The sequence below is a fragment of the Chanodichthys erythropterus genome, chromosome 12 (genome assembly GCF_024489055.1).
Source record: "Chanodichthys erythropterus isolate Z2021 chromosome 12, ASM2448905v1, whole genome shotgun sequence".
Classification (NCBI taxonomy): domain Eukaryota; kingdom Metazoa; phylum Chordata; class Actinopteri; order Cypriniformes; family Xenocyprididae; genus Chanodichthys; species Chanodichthys erythropterus.
Window position 1 is genome coordinate 60,541,343 of NC_090232.1, and position 17,756 is coordinate 60,559,098.

Below are 17,756 nucleotides of genomic sequence, written 5' to 3' on the forward strand. Positions count from 1 at the left end.
AAGATAGCTCATTGGTTCTGTAACGATAAGAAAAACATATAAAACGAGCTGATTAATACTGTCTAGATCAGATGCGATGCCTGATGAGAAGCTGACATCTCACTTTGTTGCCTGGCAATAAAGAATATCTTTTGGAGACCTGGAATTTCTGACTCTGAGAGCTTTTTTGAGAAGAAACTAGAATTATCTTAGAACACTGCAGACTGGCCACAACACTCGTAGAGTTTGTTTTGACACGTGAAGTGAGGCTGTGCTGCACAGAGCGAGATACTTCAAAAACGGATTTCAAATATAGACAACAAAGCGGTATGTTAAACATGTTTTAATATCACTATAAAGTAATTAGTTTGTTGACAAATATGCTGTATTAGTGGAGAACAGCCATTCTGGTAAATATCTATACTTTTACTCAAGTATGGCTTTCAAGTACTTTATCCACCACTGTGGAACAATCTAAATTAGACCTGGCAAACTATTTAACAAACCAGTCTGAGATTGATACCAGTTATCTGAAAAGATATGGAGAAATAAAACAAACAAACAAACAAACACTTTCTTTGAAAAACTAAAACAACCTGAATGTTTATTGTACTGGAATCCTTTTGATGTGTCACTTAATAATAATAATTATTAGGGATGCTCACATTGACCGTTTAAACGTTAACCGAAAGTAAGAATTTTAACCGATTAATACTATCAGTTAAACGTTTTTTTTTTTTTTTTTGCTGCATGGGTAAAGAAAAATATGCAATATATACATATATGCTTATTTGTTAACTCGCGGGACGTTTCACACGTGCCAGACATATTTCGCTAAGCAACAAGCAAAATGAAGCGAGCGAAAAGAAGTACTGACCATTTCGATAGAAAGGGTCAGGCGCGCCGTTGGCACGGGGACAGGAAAAGACAGAAATCGACCCCCGCACTTTTGATAAGGGCTGTACAATCAGTCACAATATATCATCTTTTAGCTTAGGATATTTTCTTTCAAATGAGACAATTTTCACGTTTCTGTGAGCTTTCGTTCATAAATAATCAATTGTTAGTTGCAGATGTGAAGAAGAGGAAATGCGCTCTCGAACAGAGAAACACGATCTCCGAGCAATCGATCACAGCGTGCTAACGTTTTAGGACAGGTCGATGCTATATAAATCGTGGCCGAACGTTAGCATTTGTCAATCAAGCAAAACCGTCCATTCAGAAACCGAGAAATTTGACACTTTAAAGGTAAAAGGCTGATCTCTCAGATTGACGCGCGAGCTGGCTTGACTGAAGGATTTGTAGTCTATGGACTGTTTTGAGTTAAAAGCATTGATGGCATCTATAAAAGAGATATCTAAAAGTGAAACGAAAAATTATTGCCTCGACCGGCGACAAAGTGGGGAGGACGCACGAGAGAGACCTGCGCGTTTAATTGGTATGCAGGGCTGGCGATTGCTATAGGCGAACTAGGCGGTTTGCCTAGGGCGGCAAATATGTTGGGGGCGCGGGCGCCCTCTAGGGTCGCCGTTACGTTACTTTAGGCAAGTGCGCAGTTGATGAAGAAAATGAAGCGGTCTAATAAACCCTCCGGTGCACAGGGACGAAAACGGAGAAAGATAATAAGGAAAACCCAGTATAGAGGTAAATCTTCTCATTTCAGCCATTAAGGTGTTAAATGAAATAAATTTGCTTAGTATTGTGCATCATCACCTTGAACTAGCGGTTAAACGGATTGTTGTTGATCCGTGATCCGTTCGGATCAAGCCCCACGGTTCGGGACGCATGTGATTCACGGATCATTTGCAAGTTTCACCGCAATAGAGTGAACAGGTTATAATTTGAACGTGTTTTGTCTTGCTATTTCACACATTAAATAGATATAAAATCATTCCAGCGCTAGAAGAGGAAAAGAGGATTTAATTAGGTATGGCACGCAGGTCTGTTATCAGTAAGCGCAGACGCGCATACAAGGCTCGCGCGCACAGAGAGCGAGAGAGAGGCGCGTTCCAGATAGCTCTTAAACTCTAAATTAATTTCTCTTTCGCGTCCTCAATGCACGCATTATGTCAGTCAAAATAATAAAATAATAAAGTATTCTCAAAAACACATTCGGTTATGTCTTAATTGAACGAGGTGAGAATTCGGAATCGAATGTGTATCTATCGGATGTGCGCGTGCATGGAGTCTTACTCTTAAAGTGACAGCAACCTAAAAATACCTGCGGTTGTCTGTCATGTAAATCAAACAACAAAACACAGCTTTAACAAAGATTAATCTATATTACATTACATTTACACAGTAAACGGTTTCATTTTATATTTAATTATTACATTTCTGTACACGAAAATTAATACTACAGTTAGAACTCATATTTTATTTGTAACTTTATGTTGCATTTATCTATACTTGTAATTGGTGTATAGTATTTGTCCTTTGGGGGGAGGGGGGGCTAGGGCAATCTCACCTAGGGCAACCAAAGGGCTAGAGCCGTATGGTATGTGTATAGCTACTGTAATACTGCATTTACAAAGCTTATCAGTGGCATGCACTTTGATCACGAAAGTGAAAGTGCCTTTTGCAGTCGCATCGCGGTGCCCCCGCGTTCCCATTTCTCTCAATGTGAACCGTGAGCTCCAGATCATTACAATTTAGGGCCATATACTTCATTTCCCGCATTCCGTTTACTATCGTGCGCGAGCCTTTCAAAGAAACTCCTTTGCCCATGAGCGCAGAAAGATGCGTTAGGTATGCACACGTGCACCGTCCGTGGTCATAACAATAACAATCCTTGAGGTAGGCCTATTTTTATTTGACGGAAAAAATGTCTAAAATAAAATGAAAAAATATTTAGTGTAGGCCTATTTATTTTATGCCTTTTATTTAAATATTTTTTTCTGTTATCAGAAACGCTGCAGGTGCGTGACAATTTCATAATGTGAATCCAGGTTCTGTTGTTTATCTGTTCTATGCTGCTGTTTGCATGTTAAAATAAACCAGTGGAAGACACAGACACTGGTCAATTGTATTTTTTATTTAATGGCATAGCCTATATATGTCATATTATCATCATATAGGCTATACAATATTATAATCTCATCAGTTAACGGTTAATAATCGGATAACGAGCGATCGTCGGTTGTCGGTCGAGAAATTTAACCGAAATGAGCATCCCTAATAATTATTAATAATTTGGAACACAGAGTATTTTACAAAACATGTTTGACTAAAACTGTAAGAACATCAAAGTTGTGTTCCAAATTTTAGTTTGATACCTCAAAAAATCATTTTCAGTAAGTCTTTTCCACTTGATGACATCCAGGCTCCATACAGGTGCTTCCTTGGTGACCATATAAGGAAGCACCCATTTTAAGGCTGAACAATTAATTGCACAGTTAGAAAAATAACACTGAAATGGCGCTTAAATGATTTGGCTTAGTGTGATTATGAAATCACAGAGCTGCAATTATTTTTTTGCGCGGCTTGTCAATGAAGTATGGCTCCAAATGCTAATCCATCTAAAAGCACTGCGAGTTTGAGTTGTTTATAATGTGCATTTGAAAAAGCAACATGCATCAAACATCTTTCCAGACATGAAAAGCATTTGTTAACATCTTGTCTAACAAAAGACTTCCAAGTATTTGAAATGATAAACACATTTTCGGCAAATGGAAGTTATTCTTGTCTATATGAATGGTTGTGAATTCACCATCCACATTGTAGACTTTGAGGCCTGCCAGGTGTCTGGTGGCACGGGACTTGGAAGCTGACATTTAATAATGTTTTTACTCCAAACTCACTTCATAACGACAGTTGAGTATCCTTCTGTGAGATGTGGCTTCTTACACAGAATAAGGCAGTTATGTGTTTATTAGTCATGTTTAATCAATCAAGGTATTTCAATCTTCTGTTTATTCAGCTACAGCGATAGTATGATAGGGATTTCCTGGAATGGCACATTATCTAATTCAGCGGCAGGGCATATTTGCAGCTTCTGCGTTAGAGTGCTTTTGTTACGTGTGCTGTGTACCAAAGCACGACGAAGACGAAGATGACGATTAACAATACTTTAATGAGACACAGTAGATTCCAAACAGGGTTAGTGACAGCATTAACACGTGGAGACAACAACGAGAACGGACAAGGAGTGAAGGTATATATACATGTGACTAACAAAGGAACTAAACAAGGTGATGGGATAATTAACAAGACACAGGTGGATCAAATGATCAAATGAACTAATAAACAGAACGGGAAACTAGGTCACAGGGGAAACAGAAATATGAGGCTTTGTAACAGCTTTCAGATGGAGAAGCATTTACTACTGATCACAGAGACGTACAACTCTGATAATCTGCACATAAAATAATCATGCCTTTGCCAAATCTTGTGTGGTTTAATTGAAATTAAATTGAGATTAATCATCCAGCCCAATTTCCATATATGGTTTAACTTCTATGGTAATTGTCATGGCCTCTGGTTAAAAATAGGCTTACCTTAATTCAGTGTGTTCAGATCTATGGGGATTAAATAATGTATTCTAGAATGAGCAAAGTGGGTACGACCTCTAGAATATTAGTCAACTGCCTCGGTCTAATGACCAAGACTGACGAGTTTGTGATTATGAGATCGTATACCTGGCTGGTGTGAGACTCATTATAGGAAGTGTTATCGGAATTCGGATGAACGGGTGTAATTTTAATAAGGAGAAATTTCAATTAAATATATGACAGATGGCGCCGGTGGAGTGGCAGCCTGTTGCACGTAGCATAGCATGTTTGTTTTAAAGTGTGTGTGGAGTGTTTCTATTTGTTTTGTTTTTTATCCGTTTTTATTGCTAGTCAGTGTGAAGCAGTAGTTTTTTTTTTTCTTTCCAGTTTCAGATGGTACCTGTAACAAACAAAAAAATGAAGTGGATAAGACTTTAACTATTGTCTACTGCTTCAAGACACAGTATTCCAGGAGACACCGTGGGACGAGACCAGGAATTAAAAGAAATAAAAAGCAGAGGAGGAGGGCATGGAGAGGATCGTTTAAACCTACCCTTCTATCCATTATCATCAATAGTACAGTTATCTCAAAATCAACAACTTCTCTGTGTTAAAATCACTGAACTGGAAAAGTATTTGAAATGATAAACACATTTTCGGCAAATGGAAATGATTCTTGTATACATGAATGGTTGTGAACTCACCATCCACATTGTAGACTTTGAGGCCTGCCAGGTGTCTGGTGGCACGGGACTTGGAAGCTGTTAGCATTGCAGGGTTATGGACAGTGAAGTCTTTGTAGTAGTTCTCTAATATAACCACAGCTGCCTTCTGGATGCTACACATGAAAAAGACCAGAAGATAAGTGATCATTATTGACTGTTTATCACTGTAAAGCTGCTTTAAAACAATCTGTATTGTATAAAGCACTACATAAATGAAGGTGACTTTAATTGACTATATAATGTAACAACTGAACTGATCAAACAAATTGTTGCAGTTAATCTTCACAACCCCTCACCCATGCAAAGTGATGTCTGGTTTCTCCACTGAGGATCACCCCCCTTTTGCTCTCCTCATACACTTCAAAGACACCTGAGGGATAGTGCCTGCTTAGAAAAGTACAGTCTACAAGAAACCCATGCAGTCCCATAGATATGGAATTCCACCAATTCATTGACAGATCTGCTTAAAGGTGCCCTAGAATTGAAAGTTGAATTTACCTTGGAATAGTTGAATAATTAGAGTTCTGTACATGGAAATGACATACAGTGAGTCTCAAACACCATTGTTTCCTCCTTCATATGTAAATCTCGTGTGTGAAAAACACCACTGAAAAACAGGCGAATCTCAATATAACATGGACTGTGACGCAACAGTCTGGATCATTAATATACACCCCCAACTTTTGCATATACCAGCTCATGTTCAAGGCAAAGCAATATTAACGTCTGGAGCTGCACAGCCAAATCATCAGAAGTTATGCAGGTATTGTGAAGCATGCAAGCAGTGACAATAGCTAAAATGGCAGATGGATCGATAATAACGGTTCATAATGCATGATATCATGGTATATTTAGTGATATTTGTAAATTGTCACGATCATTGAGCACGATCATTTAAAGGTGCCCTAGATTCAAAAATTTAATTTATCTTGGCATAGTTAAATAACAAGTTTTTCAGTACATGGAAAAGACATACAGTGAGTCTCCAACCCATTGTTTCCTCCTCCTTACAACTTCATTCTTTATAAATCTCTCCAACAGTGTAGCATTAGCCGTTAGCCACGGAGGACAGCCTCAAAATCACTCAGAATAAAACTTTAACATCCAAATAAATACTTTACTCACAAAATTCGAAGCATGCATACAGTGTGCACGTCGAACATCTTGTAAAGATCCATTTGAGGGTTATATTAGCTGTGTGAACTTTGTAAATGCCCTGTAATATGGTCGACAGCTCATGTGGCAGGGAGCTCGTGATTTAAGGGGGCGGCGCCGAGTGTAAATTAGTGCATTGTTAATGCTGCCCCAAAATAGGCAGTTAAAAAAATTAATTAAAAAAAAAATCTATGGGGTATTTTGAGCTGAAACTTCACAGCCACATTCTGGGGACACCAGAGACTTATATTACATCTTGTGAAATATTGTTCTATGGCACCTTTAATGAATGAACATGCATTTCCCCAGTACATTTTGTCTATTATCACTTCCTGTATATTGTCTTTTTATATTGTATATTGTTATACATGCCTGATGATAGAACTTATATTTAATGTAGCCCCATCTATGCGGTGTCTCCTATTGAAATAATCCTCATTTAATGACTCAGACTTTGGTGGACATCACCTTCTAATATAATGCATTGCATGCTTGTTATATTAATCAGAGCTTATAAGCACAGAAACTACCAGATCTCTGTGTTCATGCAAATGAGTCAGCTTCCAAACATTTCCCACTTGGAAATTGCACCTTTCTCATTGGTTAAGCCAAAACTCAAGGGGTGTACTCTCTATGGAACTTAAAAGCCAACACTCAACCTCACCCGGCAGCTGTGCCGGCAGCTCAACACACCAAGCCATGTGTACCTTCCTCGACCATAACAGAGTCAAACTAACATTGCAAGTACATAATCGTTTCCTTATTCAAAGCAGAAGAAATCAATTGCCATTTCAGCACCATTGGAACGAACCATTGAGACTTTCTCCTGAGACTGTATATCCAGATGTTCTTTAACAGCTAAGGCAAATTCAAGTATCTGTACTAAATTGATGTTTAGTTAGTTACAGCTGTGAATCCCTTTGTTAACAAAGGAGCTTTGTAGTGAGAAACTGATGATTCTTTCAAATGGTTAAATGGCTCTTTTCCATAGCTTCATTCCCTGTTTATGTTCTGGTTTCATTCACTTTCACTTTCCATTTTATCCATGTTTGCATGATTGTGTGTATGTGTTAGTTTAGATTAGTTAAGTGTTCATGATTTAGTAAAATTTTTGTGTACATTCTTGCAAGTTAATTCTGGTCTGCTTATAAATCAATGTCAATTTAAGGATTGTGATCACAGCTACATGCTAAGAAAGCTATTTTTTTCTGTTGATTGAAATAAAATAATGCTTAATAATATTGATTTTAAGGAACCTGAAGTAGTAGACAGTCTATTGGCTAAAGAAGTCGAGAAAGGATACATGATCAGACCTTTCGATAGCTCTCCTTTTCCAGTTTTTCCGGATCAACCCAATAGGTGTGGCTACAAGGAAATATTCGGGAAAAAAAACGTTTAATTATAGATCTATCAGCTCCTCATAATAAGGAATATGTCCCTAGCATTAATAGCTTGATTTTCCTAATTTTTCAATGTTTTATGCTTCAGTAGATAATGCAATACAATTTATAAAAACAGCTGGGAAGGGTGCTTGGCTGGACAAAGCCTACATTGTCGATGCTTTTAAAATTAAAGGTGCCCTAGAATCAAAAATTGAATTTACCTTGGCATAGTTGAATAACAAGAGTTCAGTACATGGAAAAGACATACCATGAGTTTCAAACTCCATTGCTTCCTCCTTCTTATGTTAATCTCATTTGTTGAAAAGATCTCCGAAAAACAGACGAATCTCAACATAACACTGACTGTTACGTAACAGTCGGGATCATTAATATGTATGCCCCCAATATTTGCATATGCCAGCTCATGTTCAAGGCATTACACAAGGGCAGCCAGTATTAACGTCTGGATCTGTGCACAGCTGATTCACCAGACTAGGTAAGCAAGCAAGAACAATAGCAAAAAATGGCAGATGGAGCGATAAAATCTGACATGATCCATGATTACATGATATTTTTAGTGATATTTGTGAATTGTCTTTCTAAATGTTTCGTTAGCATGTTGCTAATGTACTGTTAAATGTGGTTAAAGTTACCATCGTTTCTTACTGTATTCACGGAGACAAGAGAGCTGACGCTATTTTCATTTTAAAACACTTGCAGTCTGTATAATGCACAAACACAACTTCATTCTTTATAAATCTCTCCAACAGTGTGTAATGTTAGCCCGTTAGCCACAGAGAGCACTATCAAACTCATTCAGAAACAAATGTAAACATCCAAATAAATACTATACTCACATGATCCGACGCATGCATGCAGTATGAATGACAAACATCTTGTAAAGATCCATTTGAGGGTTATATTAGCTGTGTGAACTTTGTAAATGCACTGTATTATAGTCGGGAGCGCGCGATTTAAAGGGGCCGCAGCCTGAATCGCTGCATAGTTAATGATGCCCCAAAATAGGCAGTTAAAAAATTAATTAAAAAAAAAAAAAAATCTATGGGGTATTTTGAGCTGAAACTTCACAGACACATTCAGGGGACACCTTAGACTTAAATTACATCTTGTAAAAACTAGTTCTAGGGCACCTTTAAATAATTGCAAGCTGCCTTTCGTGCTTTAATTGATTTTTTGGTTGTAGATTACAAAAATTCTCAACCCAAGCGATGTATTAATATTTTGAAGGAAACTTTCACTAAGCTAGGCATTCCTCTTACAGAAGAGAAAACACTGGGACCATTTAATACTATCGAATTCCTCGGAATTACTTTAGATAGCAATCTCATGCAAGCTTCTCTGCCCCTCGATAAACTTAATCGCATTAGGGAGGCTATGAAAGATGCCTTGGAGTGCGAGATTGTGTCTAAAAAAAGAACTGCTTTCTCTATTAGGGCATTTAAATTTCGCGATGTGAATTATTCCGCTAGGTCGTTCTTTAATTTCTAGGCTTATTGATCTCTCGAAAACAGTTGATAGTTTGCATGATTCTATCAAGTTAGATTTAGGCTGCAAATTTGAACTGCAATTCTGGTCCTTCCTTTGTGAAGGTTGGAACGGAATATCTTTCTTTTAAAATGACGAGATCGAGGCATCTGTAGAGCTTAAATTCTTTACTGACACTGCTCCTTCAATTGGATTCGGAGGTTTTTACTATAATCAGTGGTTTGCTAGTGCTTGGCCAAAAGAATTGTCGGTTCTCCCATCTAACACACTTTTTATAGCTCTGTTAGAATTATATCCTGTGGTCGTGGCTTGCATTCTTTGGGGCAATCAATGGTCCAGGATACAAATCCTCGTATACTGCGACAATGAAGCTATGGTTCACATTATTAAAATTCTTGGTTAACAGTTAACCAGTCAGTTATGAGCTTCCCTAATTAAAACTTTCCAATGCAGATGCTGTGCTTTTTCTTCACGATTCTCTCTATGAGTGTTCTTTTGGCTGTAGCATATTGTCTTGTTTTTTGTTTGAAAATAATAATGGCCATGTTCTGTGGTAAAGATGTGATTTTTGATGCATAGCTGTAATGTAATACAACATGCATGTTTTTTTATTTATTTTTTTATTTTTTTATTATATAGCCCATTTTGTTAGATTTTTCTTCTGCACGCTGTTGCGAGCAGCCCGCCTCAGCTTGTCAAAAACGGCCTTTTAGTGCTAATAAATGTTTAAATTAACACTGTGATATGCTTATATTAGTCTTTTATATCTATGGATTTTATTGTAGCAAGTCAAGGGTTGATTTGAGAGTCTTGTCCCTGGTTTCACAGACAAGGCTTAAGCTAGTTCTAGACTAAAATTCAAGTTTGAGCTGTTTTAACTGAAAGCAACTTGTACTGACATATCTTAAAATATGTTAGTGCCATTGTTTGGTCTTAAGATGCACACCACTAAAGTTTTTTTTTCTAGTGTACGTTTACAAAAGCTACTTAAATATACTAATTGAACTAAGGCCTAATCCTGGCTTAGGCTAAGCCCTGTCTGTGAAACCGGGCCTAAATTGATCCTTGCGGTTGTCACTTTAAGAAACAGAAACTTACATTTAATGAACAAAGATGAACCTTTCTCTAAATTTAGCTTAATAAAGAAATGAAAAAGGATTACAACTACTTTGCCATTAAAAATAAATCTGAACAAAGGCTGAGTTCTGGGGATGAAAAAAAAAAAAAAACAGGTTCCAGTCGAGCTTGGGCCAAGAATTCTGGCAAGCTGTCGGACATGGACTGGGCTCAGGCCTGAGTGCCTCTGGCCAGAGCCAGCGCTGGGACCTAGATTTGAGGTCGGTGAAGGCTCTAAGCTGGATGACGTCCTGGAAAGTCATATTACTCTATTACTTCTACGAATACTTTATGGAGAGTGCGAGCGCTCAACGTTCAGATAACGGCTGTGGTCTTTAGCATCCTTGTTAGTGTGCCCACCTCTCATGCCACAGAATAAGGTTCAAATCGAACCGTATTCTTTGGAGTGAGAGGAGGGCGCACTAACAAGGACACTAAAGACCACAGCCATTACGGTCCTTTCACACTAGAATGCCTCGTGGTCAGGGGAGTGAGGTTTACACGCACAGCTCTTACTGCCATTACACAGGCAAGTGTGTTCACTGAATAAATCTAGATTTAAATTCAAAGAGACAAGATAGTCTATGTATGACCTGTTGTTTTATTCTTATCCAAAACGAGGCGATCTGAACATTATGGAGCGCTTACACTCTCCATAAAGGATTCATGTTTTGGCCTTATCACAGCCAAAAGAAGTGCAGGGGACAAATTTATGCTTTATTAACAGTGCGGAGGACATGTCCCCTTGTCCCTCACGTATTGTACGCCCATGTCTCTTTTCTTAAGCCACTGCTGCTGCATCCAGAAATCTTAAAGTATTTTTTTTTTTTTATGGCAGTATGAGTTTCAAGATGGGTGAAACCACATGTGAACTAATAAGAAGTTCTCTCTTTTCCAGGCTAGCTACGGGGTTGTTTTCTTGCCTTCTGAAAGGTGTCTATCTGATGGCAATAGACATGTTTGTGCTAGTCTACCAAGATCCATTCGAAATGTAACTCTCACCACTGTGGCAGTTAGAAAGGGGGCTTGCCATAAAACTGAATATGCTATTCACCACAGGGTGTATGAATAGAATTGCAAAATTGCAATGTTGAGCTTTCAAGGTTGCAAAATTTCACCGCTGTTGATAATGTAAATTATACAAGATTATACATATAATAGTATATACAAGTAGATATGGTTTTCCTTTCTGGAGTAGTTTATCTGTTTTTCATTGAATGGGCTTTTATAGAAAACCCTATTCAGTGATACAAGTGGTTTAGTTTTCTGCAGTGGTTTCAAATCAGTCTATTATAGACATTACACAGATCTAATGCTGCTTCACTGGAAATAATGTGTGCTTTGTTTATGCCAGAGAGTAAACATAGTAATATTGTGTTGATCCTGTCACCAGAAAAAAAAAAAATTACACACATGGCTTCAAATCAGGATAACAGACTAGACCAGCTGCTAAGAGTTACCCAAACACTTTTCAAAGTGAATGTGTGTATATGAGTTTGTTTGGGTAGCTTAACACGGCAACAGTTATACTGGTGAAAGATGACTCACCCAGAAGCTTGTGTGATTTGTTAAGCCCTGCTAACCTGATTGCAGTATGCACACCATGTGCTTTCTATTTCCATACATGCTACAAAAACTCTACTACTTTCCACCCTGAGGATGAGCAGAGACCTTATCACACAACAGAAACTCAGGAGGAGACAAAATAAAAAGCAGAGGTGTCCTCCTCCTATTTCAAAAACAGGTTTTTGTGCCATTGGCATTTGACAAGTGTTGTAGGATATCTCCTTCTGTTGCTAATCTGGGACTAGTGTTGCCGTATTTGCAGGATATCAGTATGAAAACTAAAAGTCCATTGGGTCTATGGAGGACAGCATCCATGCCAGATGCCTAACAAGAGACACAGATGTCTGAGCTCTTCCAATGGTGACAAAGTGGAACTGAGCAGAGGAAGTGCTTAACTTTAACAACATTACAGGGAAAAGGCAGAGATGTGTAAATCTAAAAGGATCTGTATGGCTGGCAGATTTGGCACAGATATATTGTAGTTGAAGTGAACGATTAGCTATCATGTTTGCAGACATGGAAAAGGAAGGGAAAAATAATAGGAAATGAAATTTCTCCACATTCTTGCCTTAAAATATTCTGGCGCTCAATGGACACCATATAAGAAAGAGAAAAGTGGTGACTGCAGTCTAAAACTCAGAGGAAATGTTTTGCTTGTCGATTAAAGCCTGATTCGCTCATAAACCCAGGTTGTTGCTATGATACAGATAATGCAGTCACAATCTCATGTAAATACAACAGACTGTAATATATATATATTATATCTATCTATATATCTATATATATATAGTATATATATATATTATATATATAATTTATATATATATATATATATATATATATATATATATATATAGATAGATAGATAGATAGATAGATAGATAGAGATATTACACATATATAATACAATATATACAATATTTAAATAAATATGTATAATAATATTTAACTCGTGCTCATTAGTAGAGACAGCAAGACCAAGAAATGGGTGTGTCAGAAATAGGGAGACATAAAAAATGTGCAGGGCTGGGGATCCTCCAGGACAGGTTTGGGAGCCACTGCTCTAGGGGGCTGCTAACAAAATTAGACATCCATAAAGGTAATATGTGCAGCAGGGGTGTATGTAGGATTGAAAGCACAATGGAAGCTAAGGACATTTTTTACACCTGGTTTGTTCGGAGCGTTTCTTTATAAACCTTATTTTAGTTCGCTTAGGCAAATATTAACATGGCAATTGCGCTCTGATCTGCACCAAAACAATCAATCCAGGATAGGCTGAATGAGGTTGTCTTAGAATGAAATGGACTCTGGAGCAGTTCGGATATTGTGAGAAAGCAATGCGATCCCAACAGATCACACTTTTAACCTCTCACCTGTGAGTCCAGGATGCGTACTCCATAGAACAACCAATAGGAAAGCACAATCAGTAGCACCAATGTGGCCAGTAGGGCTCGAAAGACGAAGATTCTTGGCAAGCTAGCCTTGCGTGGCCTGAAGAATAAAGCCCACAGTGCCAACAACAAAATCAACAGTTTAAATACCACGGATATAAAGAGACCTTCACAGGCTGTTCCACAGGCTCTCAGTCTATCAGACCAGAAGAGGTGAGGCAGGATAATGAAGGCAAGTGGAGTCAGAAAGACCACCAGTCCCAGGATGACAGAGAGAGTGACACTTAGATAACGTTTGCAGTCTAAGCCCACGCTGTCGTCGAGGTCTTTGCTGATGCGAACAATGTCTTCCTGGGATAGAGAGTGTTCTGAGGTAGCAGTAACAGCTGTTGTAGTCTCACCCCAGTTATCATCCTGGAAACAAGAGGTATGAAAGAAGAGGGGTGAGAGAGAGAGAGAGATTTTGATTTTTAAAACATCTTTATTACAATAAACAACCTATTCCAAAAAAACATTTAAATCAAGCATCAATCAATAAAAAAAAAAAAATCATACAAAATTTTCCATTAAATAAGAAAAAATAATTCATCATTAACAACATCACACAATATACCTTTACAGCACCAAATTAATTAAAACTTTCCAAGTTCATCCACAGCTTTATATAATAATTAAAATCTATTAAGATTCTTGATTTCACAGAGTTACCAAACACTGCTTCTAAACTATTACACACACCTTTATCCACTTTCTCCTTTCTTGTAATATAAATTGCCATTTTTGCATGACCTAATATAAAATTAAACACCTGACATTGATACTTGCGGTTCTGGGAATATTTAAAACCACAAATTAACTACTTCATTGAAAAATGCTCATTAAAACATTTAAAAATATTATTTAAAGCAATAAATAAAGGTTTCAACCTTGAACACTGCATGAATGCTTTAAAAATGGTTTCCCTTTGTAAACAAAAAGGACAATTCTGATCAATGTCAGGATTGTAGCATATGTACAAATATGTACTGGGCAATAAACTTTGGAATTTTCAGAATGCTTTTATATGTATGTTAAAAACATGTCTGTGCTAACAATGTGTGGAAAGTTACAGCCACTAAGAGATGTTCCAAATATGGTAAAAGGACAGAGGCTTTGGCCTTGGAGGTTAGAGATATAAAAGTGAGGGGAAGCTTTCATTCTTGGTCTTACACTCTGCAGCTACTTGTGTCTGTATGACCTGTCTGACCTTTCCTGCAAGAAATAAAACCTTTTGAAGACAATTGGACATGTTTGTCTCTTATGCAGTAGAGAGTCGGGTTGATTTTTTTTTTTGCCACAACAATTTGGTGTCAGGAAGTGGGATTCCTTGGATGTGCCTTTTGGACCCGAGAACGGACGGTGACTGATCATCCTGGACTTAATAGTAGTCTCAGCCCTACCCCAAATAGATTAAGGGATGAGGGGCCGACCGCAAGGGTCCAGAGGGGGACACCACTGAATCAGAAAATGAACCCAGGTGGCTACACGACTCTCTGGTAAGAGATTAATTTAAGTGTGATTTGGTAAAATTTGGAAGATTAGGAAACAGAAAAAAATTGTGATTTAAGTTATTTAAATATGAGTTTATCTGGGTAAAATAAATTTTGAATAGAAAAAGTGAAAAAAGGGTGTGACGGGTGCGTAGCCCACCTCACATGTTTAGCCTTACCATTGCGTTTGATTTGATGTTTAATTTAGTTTAGTTCAATATGGTTTGTTACTTTTATTTTAACCCCCTTATTACAAGAAAAACACATGACAAGTTTAATAAGTTAACAGTTTATTAAAATCTTGAATGTATAGAAGGGTGCACACTTCTTATATTCTTTGCTGATTAATTTTACCTGAGTCCTAGATTACCTGAGTCCATGGAGTGACGGTCGCATTCCATGTGGCAGCAGACAAAGGGAGAGGCGGTGTTTCAATTCCCTCTTTTGTCCTGTGCCAGAGGAAGTTGGACTGTACCATCATGTTCTGAGTTGGAGGGGATTTTTTGTTATGTTATTTTGTTATGTCATTTAATCTTTTGTTGGTTTGAATATTTTCTTTTCTTGTATTTTAGGTAAATGATTGTATTATGTTATGTATGATAGTGTATATTTTGTAACTTTGTTTGTTTATTTGGTAGAGTTGTTATTTGATATTTACCTTTATTTGGGTTGGTATGTGCTAAATGGGTATTTATAGCAATGAAAAGATGAGCAGAGTGAGTCAGGGGTTGTCCAGCCACAGTAACATCATGGGCAGTTGATTGTAGTAGTTTTTGTTATTTTGTTTTTCCTTTTGCTTATTTTTTTTTTTTTTTTGCATATACTTAGGAAAATGATTTTCAACCTCCTTGTTAAGTTTATTTAACTTTTTTTTTTTTGTTGGGAAAAATAAACCCTTCTTATTTTGCCTACTCCTGTCCAGCTTGTTCTTGGCCACACCACCACAAATGGTGGCAGCGGTGGGATTGGCCAGTAAGGGACAGTGTTGAGTAGTGGCAATATGGCTCCAAAGAAAGTGGCAAAGTTCAAACAACAAGATGAAGCAGCTTCGGTGGAGTTGTTGGAGGATGAGCCTGCAGCAGTTGAGGGAGTTCCTCAGGTGGCGGATGACCCAGTACAACTGACTCTGCAGGACCTGGCAGATATGTTTCGCAAAAAACATGGAGGTTCAACAACGACAAGAAGTTAAGATGGAGCGGGAGGCAGCTCGGCAAGAGCAACGTTGGAAATCAATGCAACATCAATTCAACCTTCTAAGGGATGAAGTGGATTTTCGTACCAACCCTGATCCTGGAGGTTTGTCAAGATCTGATCAACCTGCTGAAATGCCTGATAATCTGTCCAATGCCTCGGTGTCCCCTGTTCCAGATCCAGCTCGAGGTATGATTGAGCCCAAGTTGCAGAAATTGCAAGATTCAGATGACATTGAACATTCTCTCACCACTTTTGAAAGAATGGCTCTGGCCTGTAAATGGGCAAAAAGTGATTGGGCCCTTATGTTAGTTCCTTTATTGACTGGTAAGGCTAGGGGTGCCTATGTGCACATGGACATTGAGGAGTCCTTAGACTATGAAAAGGTTAAATCTGCCATTTTAAGCAAGTATGCCATTAATCCCGAAACTTATCGTCAACGATTTCGCTCATTAGAGATTGAACCTGCTGAGACTCCAAAAGAACTCTATGTACGACTTTGAGAACTTTATGAAAAATGGGTGCAACCCAAGGGGAAGACTGTAGAGGCTGTGGGGGAAGTGATTATTTTAGAGCAGTATTTGAGGATGCTTTCACCAGAATTGCAGGTATGGGTAAGAGAACATAACCCTAGCACAGCATGTCAGGCTGCTTCCTTGGCTGATGTTTTTATAGCCGCCCGATCTCGTTCACACTCTTGGGGTGCTGCTCATAAGGGAATTAGGGAAGATAGGAGTCCATCAACCTATAGTCAAGGAGACTCAAAATGTTCCTATTTTAGTAAGAAGCCCAAAAGGGAAAATCAGTCCTCTAGGCCTTTACGTCAGGCTAGTCAGGTGCCCATTTGTTATTATTGTGGACAGGAAGGGCATAAAAAGCCAATGTGTCCGAAGTTAATGGCTAAATCGTCCCAGATATATTCTGTACCAAAAACAGGGGTAGGAAAGTTGTTGCCTCTGCCTCAAGGCCTGACCATTCCTGTAGAAGTGAATGGGGAAACTGTAACTGCATTGATAGACACTGGTAGCATGCAGACATTAGTGGAAAGTCATATGGTCCCAGAGGCTGAAGAAAAGATTGAAGGTAATGTGATCATTAAATGTGTCCATAGTGAGGAGCAGACTTACCCTACAGTTAAAGTGCAGGTAGTAGTACAGGAGCTACCCTATTTATTGAGGGTTGGAGTAGTAGAAAGATTACCTTATCCTGTTATTCTAGGTCAAGATTTTCCTTCATTGATAAACTTGTTGCCTTTTAACTCTGCTTCTAGTATGGTGATGACCCGGGCTCAAGTTAAGCAGATTGCTGATGAATCTGAAACTCTTAAAGGTTTGCCTTTCTTTGACTCTGAATTAGAGGCTGGACTTAGAGGCTGGACCAATTAAGGTAAGGAAATCTAGAAGGCAGAGAAGGCAAGATAAGTATAGATACTTTGAAGTTGATGGTAAAGAACAGGGTGGTAAGCTGGATGAAGTGATTGGGTTTAAGATTCCCAATAATATGGCTGAAATGCAGAGAGAAGATCCTGTTGTGTCTTTGTTGTACCAGCAAGCTACTATGACAAGTCAGGGAGAAGGTGAGAAGTCAGTGGCAGGTAGAGTAGGTGAGAGGTTTGTCCTTCAGGAGGAGGTGTTATATCGGCAACAGGGAGATAGTTTGCAGATTGTGGTGCCGAAGGCAGTTCGGAATGTAGTCCTATCTTTGGGTTATTCCATTCCCTGGGCAG

General features: G+C 38.3%; 1 protein-coding gene across 1 annotated transcript in view; it reads right to left on the minus strand.

Annotated features, from left to right (window-relative positions):
- LOC137032502 (vang-like protein 1) overlaps positions 1-17,756 on the minus strand; it is a 173,288-nt gene that overhangs the window by 55,780 nt on the left and 99,752 nt on the right. Inside the window, exons 4-6 of the mRNA XM_067404261.1 lie at positions 13,293-13,724; positions 7,663-7,736; positions 5,174-5,307 (exon numbers count right to left, since the gene is read on the minus strand). Of these exons, the coding sequence (XP_067260362.1) occupies positions 5,174-5,307; positions 7,663-7,736; positions 13,293-13,724 (640 nt within the window). The remainder of the gene's footprint in view (positions 1-5,173; positions 5,308-7,662; positions 7,737-13,292; positions 13,725-17,756) is intronic.